Source organism: Thunnus thynnus, chromosome 14, assembly GCF_963924715.1.
Source record: "Thunnus thynnus chromosome 14, fThuThy2.1, whole genome shotgun sequence".
NCBI lineage: Eukaryota > Metazoa > Chordata > Actinopteri > Scombriformes > Scombridae > Thunnus > Thunnus thynnus.
Window position 1 is genome coordinate 2,004,705 of NC_089530.1, and position 17,199 is coordinate 2,021,903.

The 17,199-nt window shown below is 39.8% G+C and overlaps 1 protein-coding gene across 5 annotated transcripts in view; it reads right to left on the reverse strand.

The window, feature by feature from the left end:
* Positions 1-17,199, reverse strand: part of gbf1 (golgi brefeldin A resistant guanine nucleotide exchange factor 1) — a 94,896-nt gene that overhangs the window by 10,147 nt on the left and 67,550 nt on the right. For all 5 annotated transcript variants that reach the window (XM_067609287.1, XM_067609286.1, XM_067609285.1 and 2 more), the window contains 21 exons: positions 16,372-16,583; positions 15,587-15,685; positions 15,253-15,447; positions 14,707-14,899; positions 14,287-14,424; positions 14,097-14,185; positions 13,756-13,958; positions 13,459-13,582; positions 10,515-10,640; positions 7,886-7,968; positions 7,344-7,580; positions 6,511-6,604; positions 5,817-5,993; positions 5,581-5,645; positions 5,173-5,296; positions 4,291-4,362; positions 3,933-4,027; positions 3,694-3,847; positions 2,193-2,418; positions 1,916-2,073; positions 1,421-1,670 (listed from right to left, as the gene is read on the reverse strand). In XM_067609287.1, the coding sequence (XP_067465388.1) occupies positions 1,421-1,670; positions 1,916-2,073; positions 2,193-2,418; positions 3,694-3,847; positions 3,933-4,027; positions 4,291-4,362; positions 5,173-5,296; positions 5,581-5,645; positions 5,817-5,993; positions 6,511-6,604; positions 7,344-7,580; positions 7,886-7,968; positions 10,515-10,640; positions 13,459-13,582; positions 13,756-13,958; positions 14,097-14,185; positions 14,287-14,424; positions 14,707-14,899; positions 15,253-15,447; positions 15,587-15,685; positions 16,372-16,583 (3,114 nt within the window). The remainder of the gene's footprint in view (positions 1-1,420; positions 1,671-1,915; positions 2,074-2,192; positions 2,419-3,693; positions 3,848-3,932; positions 4,028-4,290; positions 4,363-5,172; positions 5,297-5,580; positions 5,646-5,816; positions 5,994-6,510; positions 6,605-7,343; positions 7,581-7,885; positions 7,969-10,514; positions 10,641-13,458; positions 13,583-13,755; positions 13,959-14,096; positions 14,186-14,286; positions 14,425-14,706; positions 14,900-15,252; positions 15,448-15,586; positions 15,686-16,371; positions 16,584-17,199) is intronic.

The window sequence follows — 17,199 nt, forward strand, 5'->3', positions numbered from 1 at the left end:
GGCAGAAACATGAAGGACAAAATACAAAGCACAAAGGAAAAACTGATGGAGCTATTAGAAACAACAATCACACAGTCTGTCAGGTTAAATAGATATTTAACGACTATGGTTTGTCTTATCTCACTTGGATGTAACTGACAGTGTGATGAGCTCCATAAGCAGCATGTAGAATCTTGCATGAACTGTGCACAACCTGTGTGTCAGTGTCAACACCTTCAGCTGCATTTTGTTTTGAGTATACAGCTTCTATGAACAAGATACAGTAGCTATCTTCTGTCCAAACACACCATCCCACCATCCCAAGAACAAACCAAGTGTCACTTGGTGAGTTGGTAGGTATCAGTAAATAGTGTTTGAAAAGACTGTTTTTGATCAGTTTATATGCATCTCCTCATAACTGTATGGTCATCAACCAATCAGCTAATGGGGAGACATGTGAGAGGTGGGTTGAATTATAGGTTTCAAAAACTGACTACAACAACATTTCATTCCTGAAATAGATGGTCTTTCTCAAATAGTTACCTGCTCTGGAATAACCATGGCAAACAAAGGCAAGTATGGAAAATACAATCATTTGGTGGATACTAGAGAGAAGAACTGCATTTTATAGTATTTGATTGGTATACTTGTGTTAAAATAGTCTAATGTCTTGTCCCAAAGAGGGTAAAAAAAAAATGGAAGTGTGAAAAAGATGCTTCAGGCTGCTGCTCTGCTTATAAAGCACACAGCCACAGCCGTGGGAATTTTTTTTTCTACAGTTGCTCCAAACTGCCACACTCAAAGGTAGAGTGAAAAGTGGAAGACATTCATAGTGTTGCACTTATATGTTCATGTGAAAAGTGACATAAAAAAATAACAAAATGTAAAAGAGAGTTACAGAGAGAAGATCAAACCCTGGCTCCTTTCTCACCTCTGCAAAGCTGGCCAATCACTGCATGAAGTGGGTGTGAATGTCAGTAAAGTTACACATATGGCCCTGCACAGCCCCTCCAATCCAACCTCAGAAAGATATGGGGGGAGGAGGTTTCTGGAGCTATTAAAGCATCCGACAAGCACGTCTGACGTCTGAGTACACTGGCCCCTTAACCATAGCAATGATAAGAGTCTGGGAGATGAGTATCATATAGTATCATTTTGTTTGATTTCAAGAATAGAAGCATAGTGAATAACAGGGAAAGTATGTTACAAAGTACTCTTAACTTTCAAATCTGAATCTGAAATTGATTATCTGATTAATTATGTGAGGGGCATTGTGAAATCAATGGAGAACAAATAAAAACCCACACTCACAGGTTGAATTAATACTGTCCAGTCAACAGAGAGCTAACAGAATGTATAGCTTAATCTCTACAGTACTTTGTAAATGTAGTTTTTAATAAGTTCCTATGAAATGGAAAATATTCAGGTTCGAGTATCTCACCTCCATTGAGGCTGGCCTCCACAAACACTCGGATGGCTCTGACACACAGCTCAAAGTTGTCCGGGGTGACGTGGGCGGCATCACGGACGATGAAAGAGAGTGTTTCCACACACTTGATGAGAGACTTTGTGTCGTGCTGACCCAGATCCTGACCCAGCGTCAGACTGTACTGGTTGACCAGTGGGTGATTCAGCTGAGCTTTAGAGCTTAGTGGAGTGATCTTACTCGTCTCTAGGTCATCTTTACCAACCTGTGAATTGTGAATTGAAAGAAATACAATTATGTATCATAGCTGGATCTGTGAGTTTTTATATTCCATTCTTTAAAATGGCAAATTAGACACAACCAGTCTTTATACAATTTCTTTTAACTTATCTCACCCTTTCATGACATATACATATACAGTACGTTTCAATGCTCATCATGCAGGTATTGTGTACTGTATGTGAGGTTGTAAGTGTGTGTGTCTGTGTGTGTGTGCGTGCGTGCACTGACCACGAGCCATCCGCTGCTCGCCACATCCACGTCTGTTGTGGAGCGGGGGATCCTGGTCTTGCTGTGTTCAGTGTAGACCTCTGAGTCAGACGTATAGCCGCGGTCTAAGCTCACTTCACTGGGATGGTGGGAGGGCAGCTCACTGTCTGACTGGGCACCTGGACACACACACAGCATACCAATATACTATTATTTTCATTTCATTCTAATGTTAACATGCTTAGATTATTTTGTATAACTAGGGCTCAATGCTGATGATGCTGGAGAAATATTGGACCTGTATCGATGTCATTGCTGGTGGAGGCGAGCTGGAAAGAAGCGGGAGGTTTGACTCCGGCGCCGATGCACTCCAGCAGGGAGAAGAGTGTGTACCAGTCATCTGTGCAGTGGATGTTGGCTGCGTTAGTCTTCAGCAGCTCATGAAGGCCGTAGGCCACGTCCCTGCTGACCCGGGACAAGACTTGTGGTTTCATCATCAGCAGGCGACGTAGAGAGAGGAGCACCTGTGGGTGAGCAGGGAAAGAAAATCATGGGTGAGAAGTACTCTAATCTTGAACTTGTAATTAATTCATTAATTAAATCAAATCTTCAATTCTTCCATCATTTAAGTCGATATTAAAGTAAGAATAGCAGCCTGCAGTTATAGTGACGTGTCCAGGAGAATATACCGTATCAGCTGGCTTTGACACACTTTCCCATCGTTAATATAAAAGTATTACTTAGTGGAGCTTTAAGGATTGGCTGGTAGGGAAACAAAGCCGCAGTGCTTGACCTAAAGTGGTTTCTCTTCCAGGATTGTTTATATTTTATGAAATGGTGCAGAAAAACTATCTGATATCAACATCAACTGTTCTGAAAACCACCTTCTCTAATCAAATATAACAACTCCAGCAGGACTTTGCCTTATAATCTATCAGATTCAAAATTGTTTATTCATCTTTCCTTTTTCTTTTCTTTTTTCTCTATTTCACTGCACACATCCATGGTCACACTCATTACAGAGTGAAAAGGTGTTTTAAAAAATCTATCTGAGATGTACAGTGTACTATATGTTAAAAAAAAAGTGAGAAAGATGAGACGAAAGAAACACTAATTAGGTTTTTGTTGTATTTCAATTAACATACATATATTACATATCAAGTGTCTTGACTTGTACATTTGTAATGTAAATTTCTCTCCATATGTTTACATGTAAACAAACAAAACCAATGTTTTTGAGCATTAGATCATGGGGTTTAAATGTAGGCCACTCTTTTAATATGAGGTCAGGTCAGGCCTTATCAGTGCACATCAGACAGTCTTTGTTTAGACACAATGTAGGAGTTTTTATAATATCGCTGATCCAACTGTTGAACAAAACATGGACAAACGCAGACCCAGAACATGGACACCTGCGAAATGCAGTGCTATACTTCTACGCAATAAGTACATCCTTCTCTCTGATGTCTGTGTTCCCCTGACCTAAATGACTGAATGTTGTAGGATTAGATTAGTGACCCAAAAGCAGAGCACCCTCAATGCTTTGACTGTGTCTTGTTTGTATCATTCACTCTTATTTTTGTGTTTGTGTTGTGAATTACTTGTTTTTAGCACAAAAAAAGCAAAAAAAAAGGCAGTGTATTTGGCCACATTTGAGAATAACTATACGTAGGAACATCCTGAGCATATGGATGAAATTGATGGTAAAGGAGGATGCTTTTATTTTTAAAGCCACCCTCCAGTTCTACATGGGCAGCATGTCTTATACTTACAGAAGTAGAAGAGTGTGTCTAGCGTACCTGGGAACTGATGTCTTCTCGTCGCAGCAGACGGATGGCGAGTCGAAGGAGTCCCACCACGGCCCTCTCCACCAGGAAGCAACTCTCGTTAGCGTGGACGCAAAGGTGGCAGAGGTGATCACGCACCGTCTGCCACACACATGACACACGATCTCTGCACACAGAAACATGGAGAAGATGTTTAGAATGATAAAAATGACCAAGATGAGGGACAAGTTTCTGTGTTGTGACTGTATTACCTGTTCTCCAGAACAATACGCAGCAACATCTCCAAGCAGAAGGCAGCGTCCTCTTCATCATAAGTCTCTTCATCAGGGGTGACTGATATCAGAGCCTGAAGAGGATAATCAAGTTCATTTAGTTTGTGGCTTTTATGACTCAACCATGATGGAAGTGTCATTTATTGGATACACGTATTATATATTAACAAGCCTGTGAGCCCCTTGAGCAAGAAAAATGATACTAATAACTCTAGCAGTAATGTCGTAGCTTGCTTTACCCTTTCAGTCTAACTATAACAGCACAACGTCAACACCTATAAAATCAATACCTAATATGACCAGTATTTGTGAACAACAAAGAAATAATAACAGTTACCTTCATTAGTTCCTGTAGAGACTCCAGTTGTAGAAATTTACTCTCTGTGATCAGCTTCTCTGGGTCACATTGCTACACAGAGAGTAATAAAAAATTCAGTTATGTCACTTTTTATACAGATCTGCTTGACATACAGTATAAAAAGCACTACTGCAGATATTAAAACACATTTAAAAACTTCTAACACCTTTAGGAGCAATGTTAACATCAAAATAATGAAACAAGTAAAGCCAGTTCAGTTTTGACACAGCTAATGAAACTGTACAAGTAATGTTGCCTTTACAACAACACATGAATGCCTTGGCGTTGTTCTAACTACATGCTTCTTTCATGTACATTTAATACAATACAATAATACAAATACAATTTAAAAGAAACACAAAAAATATAAGTAGAGCTGCAATGAGTAGTCGTTTGAGAGAAAATTAATTGGCTATATAACTATTTTGTTAATAAATAATAGTTTGAGTCTTTTTTAAGCAAAAATGCCAAAAATTAGTTGACTGTAGCCTCTCAAATGAGAGGATTTGAGGCTTTTACATATGTTTTTTTACTAGACTCGTGCATGATTGTAAATCAAATAAATGAAAAATAATAAATGAATAAGATAAATAAATGAATGAAACAACGTTGGAGTTTGGACTGTTCAGACAAAACAACACATTTAAGACATCACATTGAAATGAAACATACATTTTCACTATTTTCTGACATTTTATAGACTATTCTAGAAAATAATCAACATAATAATGAATAAAGAAAATAATTATTAGTTGCAGCTCTAAATTCACATCATCTAAGGGTGTGATGCACAGTAAAGAGTATTAAAAAAACTCAATAAGACATCATTCATTGTGATTCAGGCATCTGAGTGTTCAGTACCTTTATACAGAGGATGGCGGCCTGTTTGGCCTCCTGGTTTTCCATGGACGGTCCTCTGAGTCCTGACTGCTCAGCTCCACTCAGGGTAAGCCAGTTGACAAAACTCAACACTGCTGACTCACCACTGACATGCAACAGAGGAGAAAAGATTTTCTTTTGGCTCCTAACTTCATGATGTCTGATCCTCTTGATCAGGGTTGTTTCATTAAAAACTTTTCTCCTTGTTATAGAAAGAGGGTTTCTTATAGAAACCTTTTGTAATTCTAGGAATTAACGAGTACTAAATGAAGAAATTAGAAAGCTGAAGTGATGGCGCAACAAACAATGGCTGTAGCTATATTTAGAAAAAATATATATGACATGATTTTCCTGTATGTTTCTACATTATCAGGAAAGATTTGTTCATACCGATTTGAAGGTGTTTCCTCTCTTTGAAGAGAAATTTTCCCATTTGGCTCCACGAAATCCTCCACCTGAGGCGACAAGCACAGTGTATGAGGACTGAACAGTAGGTGGCAGCAGTACATACAGAATACAATAACTTCAAACAGAAAGGACTGTATCTGCAGTGTTATCATCAAGCAGACATTGTCCAATCACTGACAGAGTGGAAAAGCTTCAGAGTGTAGAATTGGAGTCCTGACCTCGACCATGGCTTTGGGCAGGAGTTCGGCCCTGAACAGCTGCAGCATGGAGTCCATGATGTTCTTCCAGCCCTCCCTCAGGATGTTGCCGTGCCGATGGGCGAGGTCAAACACTGTCTTGGCTGCTGTCTGCGCCTTACTGTTGCTGCCAAACACTGTAGGAAGGTTTTCTACAGACTGCAGGGGGAGAGGGCACACCAACACTCAGTCAACAGACAGTTACTTTATTTACACGTCTTTACTAATGCGATTTTAAACTGTTTAGTTTTAGAAATGAATTTTGTTTACATTCACAACTTCATTATTTTCATTCATTCACAGTAGGTGTTTCGTGTCTCTCATGAAAAAGGCTTTACTGTCATGATAGTGCTGCATGTGTCATACACTGTACACTAGTATATCAACAGCGGCATCCGGCTTCTTATACTGCCTTCTCAATTGCACCAGCAATAAAGAAATGGCCTACTGAATAAAAAAATAATCACATTTTCTTGATTACAAGCAACATTCTTTTTTATTTCATACAGTGTGATTATGACACATTAACTCAAAAATAATCTAGAAAATTGTCTTTAATTGAACAAATTCTGATATGTCATTGCTGACAAATTTTGCCTTTTAATGGCATATCAGGTACAACTTTGAAAACAGATCATATTAAAACAGTACGATGCTATGAACTTTGCTTTCTCACCTCACTGCTCAGAGTGGTGAACTTGCACAGGGAGATGATCAAATTGTCGAAAACATCACTGAAGCCATAGTGAGCTGCTATCATTGCACATTTCCTGCACAGACACAAACACGTATTAGTATATCTGGATTTCAGAGTTTAAGTCAGAAATGAAAAGGTCTGGTCTACACAATCAAAAGTTGACCGTCTATTTTTATCTCAGAAGCTTGGTTCTTAGACCATTCAGCGAACTAAAGAGAGCGGTTTAAATTATGATGCAACTTTACCCCCTATGAATCCTGAACCAGCCACTGTAGATCTAAAATGAATCATGATTTCGATTTCGTTGGATCTTTCAGTAGAACTCTGACAGTGGTTTAACAGTTTGAAAATTAAAAGCATAGATCAACATCAGCCCATGGAATGGTACAATATGTTCACCAGGTGTCTAATTAGGTTCAATGAAGGTTTTGTCGATGATTTGGTCACTCATCAATCAAATAGTGTACAGCAATTGAAATGATGCTTGTTCTGAGCAAATGGTCATTGAGCCTTTCTGCACCACAACAAGCTAGGCAAAAATTCTGTGCTGGAGAGGCCTTTGAGCTTCAGTGGCCTGTCAATGACAAAAACAACTAGATACAAATCTAGAATATTAAAGGTTGGAAAGACATTTGAGAGCCTGAAATCTCAGCAGCTGGCTAAATAATGTGGAGTCACTGGTTCAGATCTAGAACTGGATCGACAGCTTGTAGGCGATATATGAATAATGTTTCATGCCGTGGGGCTGTATCATTAAATCCTTTCAAATCATATGTCTGTTCCACACACTTAAGCTGCTTGAGTATATGTACCTGAAGCCAGTGATGGCCTTCTGGATGATGTTGTCGTCCAGGCTCTTGTCGAAGACGTAGGAGAGGGCAGCAATGGTGGGACCCCAGGTCATAGTGAACAAATCATGGTCGTAGCTGCCGGGTGGCAGGTTGAGGAAAACCCCCTCAGGTGTAGCGCCGCGGTGTAGCAGCACACTCCATACGTAGTTCTCCTTCACTAAACCTGTCTGCTCATCAGGCATCACAATCTCCTCATTCCTACAGAAGACAAACATCTATGCTCACTCATGTCATCATGGTCAGACAACACCTCATACAAACTAGTTTATTTGAAGCATGACTGAGGCCGTTAGGAGTGGAGATGGACCATTAAGGAGAATGAAACTTCTTTTAGGCAGAATGTATTGTAAAACAAATACCAAAAATATAGATACAGATTTTTATATAGAAATAGATGCTTATGTACTATCTGTATTTTCCATCTTAATCAAAGATGCCTGTATTCTGAATTGGTCAGTGGCTAATGAAACCCAGGTGAGTGCTACAGCGTGATGGCAGCCTACTTGATAGCATTATAGATATCCTCCAACATGTCCTGGTCAAAGTCTTTGTTTCCATTCACTCCCTTCAGATTCTTCTTGAATTGCTGTTTGGAGACAGAAACAATGAAGTCAGCAGTGGAATAAAAACTTTTGTTTATTAGCAGAAACTGTATTGAAATACCTCACATGCCTCTGGGGAGAAAATCATTTCCAGTCATTTCTAGTCTCCACCATCAATATGTCAGTCAATGCATCTCAACACGGGAGCTTAGCTCAGACACCCAAGTCTCAAGCATTCAATGCTTCGTTAACCGAGCAACCAACCAACCAACAATTAAAAGGGCCTCGGGTGGAAACGCAATCATTATGTGTCACTTAATACGCTTTAGTTGCAGCGTTAGGAAAACAGGGATTAGAGCCAAGAGCCTCCTGTAAATAAACACAACCACCAGGCGATGACTGACGGCCTCAAGGCTCGGTTTCCTGCCTCAACTTGGCAGGGTTTGTTCTGCTTGCAGGTAAGGAAGAGGGGAAACAGGAGCTTCTCTGCAGGAACACAGAGACAAAGAAATAAACACCGACAGAGAGAGCCAGAGAGAGCAGGAGGCTTCTGAGGATCAGGCCTCTTTTTGTCATGCTCATATCAGGGACACTCACGTATACACACACACAGTCACTATCAGACAGCAGCTCTTGGAGCAGCCGTTGGTAACAATAGCTGACACACAGGCTGCCAAATCATCACAAGTGTAAAAGCAAGAGCAGCATGCTTAAGACAAAATTAACATTACACCACTGACCTTACCTGTACCTCCCTGAAAACATGTCATCTCATTCTCAAATCCATGGGAATGGGATCTGATTTACACAGAGGCATAGTTTTCCCATTTCAAAAATAACCCCACTGCCAACACATGCTGTGTTGAATACTGCACATTGCAAGCTGCGAAGTAATTGAAGTGCTAGGCGCCACTTTTATTGGCCCTCTCCAAACTATTGTGTGGAAGCCTCTGCCTGTTGTCTGAGCCTGGAGGTCAACAAGCCTTCTTCACCACACCGCGACTGACCTTTTGGGAATGCGTAGGGATAATTGAAACAAAATACTACACCAGCTGTATGATGAGGTATGATTCGAATCAAGAAAGATAAATTCTACAAAGTATGTGCACATAAAAGAGAGTGAGTGAATAAAAGAGAGAGCAAGCGCTTGCTATTGTTTGTCAGTGAGAGTGGCCCACCCACAATCTGTTCACAAGCTGCCCCAGAGACTCTGTTTAGTCTTCAGACGCTGTCAATCAAAGACAGAAAAAACAGAGACAGAGACAGCAGATGAAGAGAGAGACCCCCACCCACCCACCACCTCAGCCCCCGTCCCCCTCGCCGCCTGTTTAGGATGAGTTCACCTCTCAGACGGACCACCACTGGCTACAGCTGTTCGCCATGGGCTTTCTGAGCCGCCAAACTGCACCAGTGCAAATGCTAGTACTCCCAGAGGAATGTCATACCATCAGACACAAATGGTGGCATGTCCCAGTGAAATGGAAAAGAGAGAAAAAATAGATAAATGAATACAGTGCAGCTACCCCCCTATTTAGTATTAATTCTGTAAACTATTTGTTTAACACTAAGGTACATTTCTTTTCCCATGTTTACAGATGTGCATTTATCTTAATGTAGTTCAAGTTTTATTCTGACGCATGTTTGACAGGAACAAAAAGTCCTGCTGGACAGAACTACAAATGGAAATGACAGATTCATTATGATATCTTGGCATAACTACAATTAGAAAACAGACTATGGTGAAGATGACTTTAGCTTAGCCTCTATCTTTGCTTCTAGTTGCATATAATCCCTTTGCTTCCTCTGATTAAGGATTTTCATTACTCAACAGAATGAGCATGACACTGGTCCTTCATTACTACCAAAGTCAGAAACTCGGCACACTTTGTCCTTCATCCTGATTTTTGCAGGACAAAGGCACAGAGAATTATTAAACTTTAATTGGCACAAATGATGAGAAATGGAAATATTAAAGTGTTGATTACTAGTGTTGAAAAGCATTTTCCATGCGGACATTGAGGAAAGCAAATTGTTCTGTAGAAACAGGGTTCTCCACGTATCTTCCAACAAAAAGCAGCTGAATCAGGTGCTTCTCAGTTTGAGGACAACAGACTTCAAAAAACAGAGGGGAATGGAGCACACTGATTAATTTGTAGCCTTTAATTGTGCAAACAGGTTTCACAATTAAAGGCTGAAAATTAATCAGTGTGCTCCATTCCCCTCTGTTTATTCAAATTGTTCTGTTTTTGTGCCAAGGTTTTGCAAGATACACCTCTCAAAGTTTGACCAACACAAAACACAATGGAGATGCATGGGATTTCATTTGTGCAGCTCAAAGCTCAACACCAATGTCTATTTCCAGAGGGAATTTCACAGTTACTTTGGACGACCCACAGACCTGCTGTTGGAACTACATACGTAGAAGGAACTACATATTCCATAGAAACGAGTTCCAATGGAAACTACTGACAGTAAAATGTGTGGATTATCCAGAGTAATAAGGACACTTTTTCTGCAACAACTGCAAAACAAAAATGAAGAAAAATTGTTTTGTCTTTAAAAAAGTGTGTGTGTGTGCCTGATCACTTACCTCTACAGTCATGGGGATATTCTGCTTGCGGACATTGTGGTTATGCTGGTCGGTGTTCAACATAATGACAGCATAGGCTAAGGCAAAGCCTGCATCGTTGGTCATGAAAGGAGAGCCATTCACTTTCTGCAAAAACACAAACACACAGTACACGATATAACACACAATAAACAGTACATCATCTGAGGCTTAAAAGCACTGGTTTTTAACCAAACACCAAATCAGAGCATTGTTTTACTGTATGTTACATAGGTCCAGCTAACCTTGTTTCTAGACTGAATCTCACATTGTAAATCCTGCTGATATTACAGTCCCCCATAGAGTGGAAAACTCATTTACAGTGTCACTGCCTAAAATTACTCATCAACTCTTTCAAGGCGACTATTTGTGTGTATGTAGTCAGTCTAAGAAAAGGACATTACTAGGAATAGTTTCCAGGTCACATGGCTCCACTTGCTATTTTGAGAACTCAAATGTCCCCCCACAGAGAGTCTGTCCTTTGCCCATCATTGTGTGTGTGTGTGTGTGTGTGGTGTGTAGTGGCACCAGGAGATTAATTAACAGACATGATTTTAGCTACATTTTAAGATATGGTGTATATAGCAGGTAGGACCAAGTCATTGTTTTCCAAATCACAAGTCATCACAGAGGTGGAACAAAGAAGTCATTGTTTTATAAGCCACAAGTCAACATGGATAAGTCCCAAGCAAAGAAAGGTAAGTCCCAAATCAAGACAGGTAAGTCCCAAGTCAGGATAGGTGGGTCACAAGTCCAGTCCCAAGACAAGACAGGTAGGTCCCAAGTCAAAAAGTGTAAGTTCCAAGTCCAGACCCAAGTCAAGGAGGGTAGGCCCAAGTCAACATAAGTAAGTCTCAAATAAAGAAAGGTAAGTCCCCAGTTACGCAAGGTAAGTCCAAAGTCAAGTCCCAAGACAAGATGGGTAAGTTCCAAGTCAAGTCTCAAGACAAGGCAAGTAGGTCCCAAGTCAAAAAGGGTAGGTTCTAAGTCCGGTCCCAGGTCTAGAAGGGTAGGCCCAAAGTCAACATGGGTAAGTCCCAAGTTAAGCAAATTTTGTGTTTCACGGGTCATTCTGGAATTTGAAACAGCATAAACATTACAATAACTTAACAGCTGGCCACCCATCAAGGACAGATAGCTAACATTAGTCATTGGTAGTTTATTAATTATAAAAGACAACATTAAGGCTATCAAATCTTTGACGCAAATACTTTGATACCACACTGACTGTTTTGAGGGTTAACTTATTTCAAGTTTGCAAAGTAAACTACTAAACACTACCTCTTAGTTAATGTTAGCTTAACGTCTGGAACACACTGCCTACCTCTACCTGAGCAGCGCGTGTGTGTTGTTGAACTGCTGTGTCTGTGTCAGCGTTGCTGCCGTGGCACTGCTACTGCTAGCCCAATCTTTCTACATAGAGTTTGACTTTGATAATGGCCATCAATAATAGAATGTTTCATATCATTTCATTATAAATTTCATTTACATTTAGTTTAGACAGTAAAAAGTTAAGAAACTTGAAAAATAAAAAATAATATGTGAGGTGAAAGCGGCTTTCTTCCTGACGGGCCTGGTGGGGTCTGGTTCGTGATACCTCTGTGTCAGCCACATACATTCCTCACAAAGGACGGGTTTTTTTAATGATTATATTGATTATTCCGCAAGATAAGCCCCCGCTGTCACCGCTCCAAGTGAAGAAAATCCCTCCAGACGACACCAAGTTCCTCAAACGAGCCAAACACACTCCGACAAATAAACCTCCAAACTAAATGTCAGAAGGGAAACTGACAACAAATAAGGAAAATAACACCAAATCTCTGTGTAGAAGCAGGTAAAACAACAGGTAGGAGTCCCGGTTTGAATTAATATCACAGAAAGCGAGCAGGAGTCGAGAAAAGAAGCTCTGTGTGTCACCAACTCTCCGCGCTGGAGTTCCTCACAAGAGAGGCTCCCTGCCCCAGCATGCACCACGCAGGCTGACCTGCAGTGGTGACCTCCTCCTCCCAGGCTTTTGGTTAGCCTGTCTGAATAGTGGCTTATTTCCTCATCTGTGTTTCTGGAACTTTTGTACTTGTTTATGTATCTCTGTCCTCATTTGCCACTGTGTGGCTGCTCTAGCCTGTTAACATGGGCGTCGAAATGAAAAGCAATGCACTGCACTGCTCACAGAGGCTGTGTGTTCCAGCCATAAGCCATAGTTGGCTAAAGAACATTAATGCTGCTTGCAAATTACTATTCTTAGCCTCAATTGTCAAACAAATTTGGAAGTTGTGGCTGCTGACAGGCTGATTCAAAGTATATCAATTGTCAGGAAAACAAGCTAATTCGATACAGTTTTATGCTTGGGGTCTAAGTCTTTCCATGTCCAAAAGCTAAAGTACAAGTGAAGCCAAGTTGCAAGTCTTTTTTGATTTTGTCACTAGTTTTGTGGCTTAAGTCTCACTCAAAGTCATGTGACTCGAGTGTACATCTCTGAGAGTATGTCCCAAGTCCTACACTTTTGTTTTTAAATCACAAGTTATTCCATTTCGAAATGGCAAGTCTTGGAAACCTGAATCTGAAAGTCAACTGGCTGGTGTTTGTTGTTCTAGTTGGTGGAAAATCTCACCCTCCTGATGAGATTCTCTGTATCACTAATCATGTTCTGATAATGCTGCTGTCAGTCAAGATGCTTCATCTTTGGCTTTTGCAAGGATGTCACAACTTTTTAGTTCATAAAGCTCAAGGCTTTTAGGCTTTTAAGTTAAGTCTGAAGTAAACTGATCCATTACTTAAGTGTGACTCAAATCCAAAGCATAATAGTCAGGGCCACATCTCTGGAATGTTGTGCTACTAACCTTGTTCTAAATGTCAAAATGCTGCCAATACTTGGTGATGGAGAACTGTTCAGACATTTTTCAGAAGTTAAGGAAATGTGCCTTACATGCCAGTTATCTGTGAAGGTTTCCAGGAGTCTCTGGATAACTGGAGCTTCCCCAGGAAGCCTGAAGGCCTCCAGGTAGAGCCGCAGGGCCTCGTCAATACGAAGCCCCTGGAAGGTGAATGTACTGCAGCAAGGATTCATATTATTAGTACAACCTGGAATTTTTTAAACATCTAACACCCCAATGCTCCCTGTGAACCAAAACATCAACATCCTTATGACAAGATTGTCAAATAGCATCTAAATATTTTACTGTAAATAAAACAAGGCAACAATGAACTTCTTTTTCCATCATACTTGACAAAGCTGTCCAGGAGCTCCATGTGCTTGCGATCACTGATGTACTCGCCAATCATCTTTTTGTCCAGTCGGGGGTTTTCTCTGAGCCACTGGGCCACCTGGTTGTTGTCCATGGGGTTACTGAGGAGGCCTTTCTCCTGCAGGAACTGGATTCCCTTCTTGGGCTTCTGGTTAAACTGCTCTGTGCCTGTGATCAGCAGCTGGACACATGATAAAAAAAGCATTATTCAGTGGAATGTAACTGTCCTCTACTGTTTGAGAATATGTATGAATGGATTTGATTACTGGCTGTGAATGTGTAATTTTGTGGCCAACCTCCATCAATTAAAACAATTCACCTTTTTCTTTGTTCTGATTTCCATCAACTCTTGGGAATCGGGTAAATATGATGAGAAACGTTGAGGCTTTTTCGGGGCTCTCTTCTCAGCTGGATTCAAGAATGAAAATTTATTTCAATTTCAACTTAAAGTTTCCTCTCAATGCTTGTAAGACATTAATATAAAACCCTGTATATGTTCCAAGTCTCACCAGTATCACTATCTCCTTGATCCTGTCTACCCAGTCTCATTTTCTCTGCCATCAAATGTCCACTGGTAGGTGGACATACTGGAGCATTCTCAGCTTGTGGAAGACTAAGACCATTGGTACTGCCCAGTCTATTAAGATCTGAAGACAAAAGGAAAAAGTGTTCTGTTAAAAACATTTGTCTCGTTTCTTAATACCTATGTAAATGTATCTTTAATTTTTAAGCATTTTGATGGCCTAAAGAAAACATACATTTGTATCTATTATCAGTATTAGAAAAAGACAACAAATATGGGGAAGATACAGAATAAGAAGGAGGAACACTAGCAAAAACAACAGGGTTAAAAGACCAATTTTTCCAAAGGGTTCAAATAGTCAAATATCCATAAAGTCATAGGTAGTTGTGTGCAGAGGTGTGTATACCAGTTGTAGTGTCTGTTCCGTTTTTCGCTGAACCTTCCCCCTCCGCCAGCAATGTTTCTGACTGGTCTTGCTGAGCAGTGTTGTTGAGCACCTTGGCCTGGCAGTGAGCCTCAGTGCTGTCAATCACTGTCAGCAGAGCCTCTAGTGACAGGAGATGGGTGGTGTAGAGCTGCCCTGACACTGGGAAGGCGTTCTTTGGGAAGATGGAGAAAAATCATACAAATTCTAGAGAAGTTCTGTACAAAATAATCTAGATCAATACCATTTAATTCACCCCTTCTGTCTCAAAAATGGTCAAGATGACAAAAGACTCTTCATGTTAAGGGCTTGTATTTAAAATTATATCCTTGTATTATAAAATAAAACACATTATCAGAAAATACAAGCATATAAAAAACTGGAAGGTTAATTAAAGAGAGAAAGACAAAGTTTTACTTATCTAATATCTTCATTGACTTCTATAGTCTTATGCACGACAAGGAATTCACAATGTTTTGAATGGCTTAAAATTTTCATCATCAACATGATCACATAAGGAAGCATTACCTTTGAAAGCAGCTTGGTGAGGTCTTCAAATAGATTGGAGCAGTAGAAGTCACAGTCATAGTTGATGTACAGCTCAGTGACAAAGCTGGGGATCCTCCACAGCTGGACCAGTGCCTCCAGAGCCATTTCCTTCATTTCATAGGGCATCTTAATATTCTCTGATGTGATGATGTCCATCAGTTTCTTTAGGTACATCTGCCAGGTTTAGCACACAATGTGATGATTATTAACTGCTCAAGATCATTTTTATCATAGATATGGTTTTCATTGGAGTCACTTTAGATTAGTAAATTGACAAATAAAATTACATTCAACAAACTAGTTATATAGTTACCTCAAGCTGAAATTTCAGATGCATTCTCATACTTTCAAAAAGCAAGAAGCAAACTCTTATTGAGGAAGCATAGAGGTTCATACGGTCCACACACAGCAACTGCAACAAAGACAGATATTATTAGTTAGTCCAGCTTTCTCTGGATAGAAATTTGGATTTTGTTCTTATGTAACTTGCACACTAAACATGTTTTTTCCTGCTTTCAGTTTGTTTTGGAATGGAAGCCAAAAGGAAAAATCGTTATGCCCAACACATACTAAATATTTTAGCTTTTAAGTTTAGCTGGAGAGGATTAAACAAAACTGTTAGCTACTCTATTTCATCATGGTAAAGTATGTAAAAAGAATAATTTTAAGATAAACAAAAAACCTAACCCTAAAGTAAGAATTTGCACAGCTGATTAATTTAAAAACAGAATGGATTCCACCAAAGTGGATCCCACAAGTGAGCTTTAGAGTTGTCCATTGCCAAATAAAGTAAAGCCAGCAAGTGGCTTGTGCTGAAAGCTTCTTCTTCCTAGGCATCAACAAGATTATGTCAGGGTTAAAATCCCACACCCAAGCTCTAATGTTAAAAAAAAATCAATATGACAGGTTGGACCAGTTCCATACCCATAATTTTCAATGAGATTAAGTTGTGCAAAATAACATAACAGTCTTGTCTTGTCGGAGCAGAGACAATGCTCCACAAGTATCAACTTGATAATGAACAACACAGGTGAATATATACAGAATGCCTACAAACATGAAACTATGTGACAGCAGGGTCATTCAGCTGCACTTTACCTGGAAGAGATGTCTGCAGAGCTCATCTTTGACCAGTCCTAGTAATGACTGGTAGTTAGAAATGTGTGCAGACTCCAGTGCTACAGTCAGTAGCTGCAGGCCCATGTGCATCATGGCGTCAGTATTGTGGCGGTCATGGGGGTTAGTCAGTGAGATCAGAAAGCGGAAAAGCTCCCTTAGACATGGAAGGCCATAGGGAATGAGAGATGCTCCTAAAGGGGAGGTAAGAGGATGATGAAAGATAAGGATTTTATTATGACAAGTAAAGAAAACGTTTTCAGTAAGTAAGGAAAACACAGCTATTGTACAATGCAGAGCTCCCAAAGTTAATGTGTATGCACTGTTTATTAAGCTCAATGCTTAAAAAGTTACTGTTTACTTGTAAAATATATATGAAGTAGGGCTGCCACTAATGATTATTTTCTCAATTAAACGATTATTTGTGTGGTCTGTAAAATGTAAGCAGATTGTAAAAATGAAAAATGTCCACAAGTTTCCAGTGGCCAGTTACTTTTCAAAATGTCTCGTTTTGTCCAACCAACAGTCCAAAACACAAAAATAATTGGTTTATTATAATAGACGAGGTGTTAAACCAGAATTTCACATTATTCACATTTTGGAAGATGGACTCAGTGCAAAACTGCTTTAACAATTATTTGATTATCAAAATTGTTGCCAATTAATTTCTGTCAATCGATTAACATTGTTGCAGCTCTAGTATGAAGAGTAACAAACCCTTTTGTGCTATTTTTTTATAGTGGCATAAAGCAATACATGAAAACAGAATTGAGGTCAAGGATTAACAGCACAAGTTACCACTACGGTTGA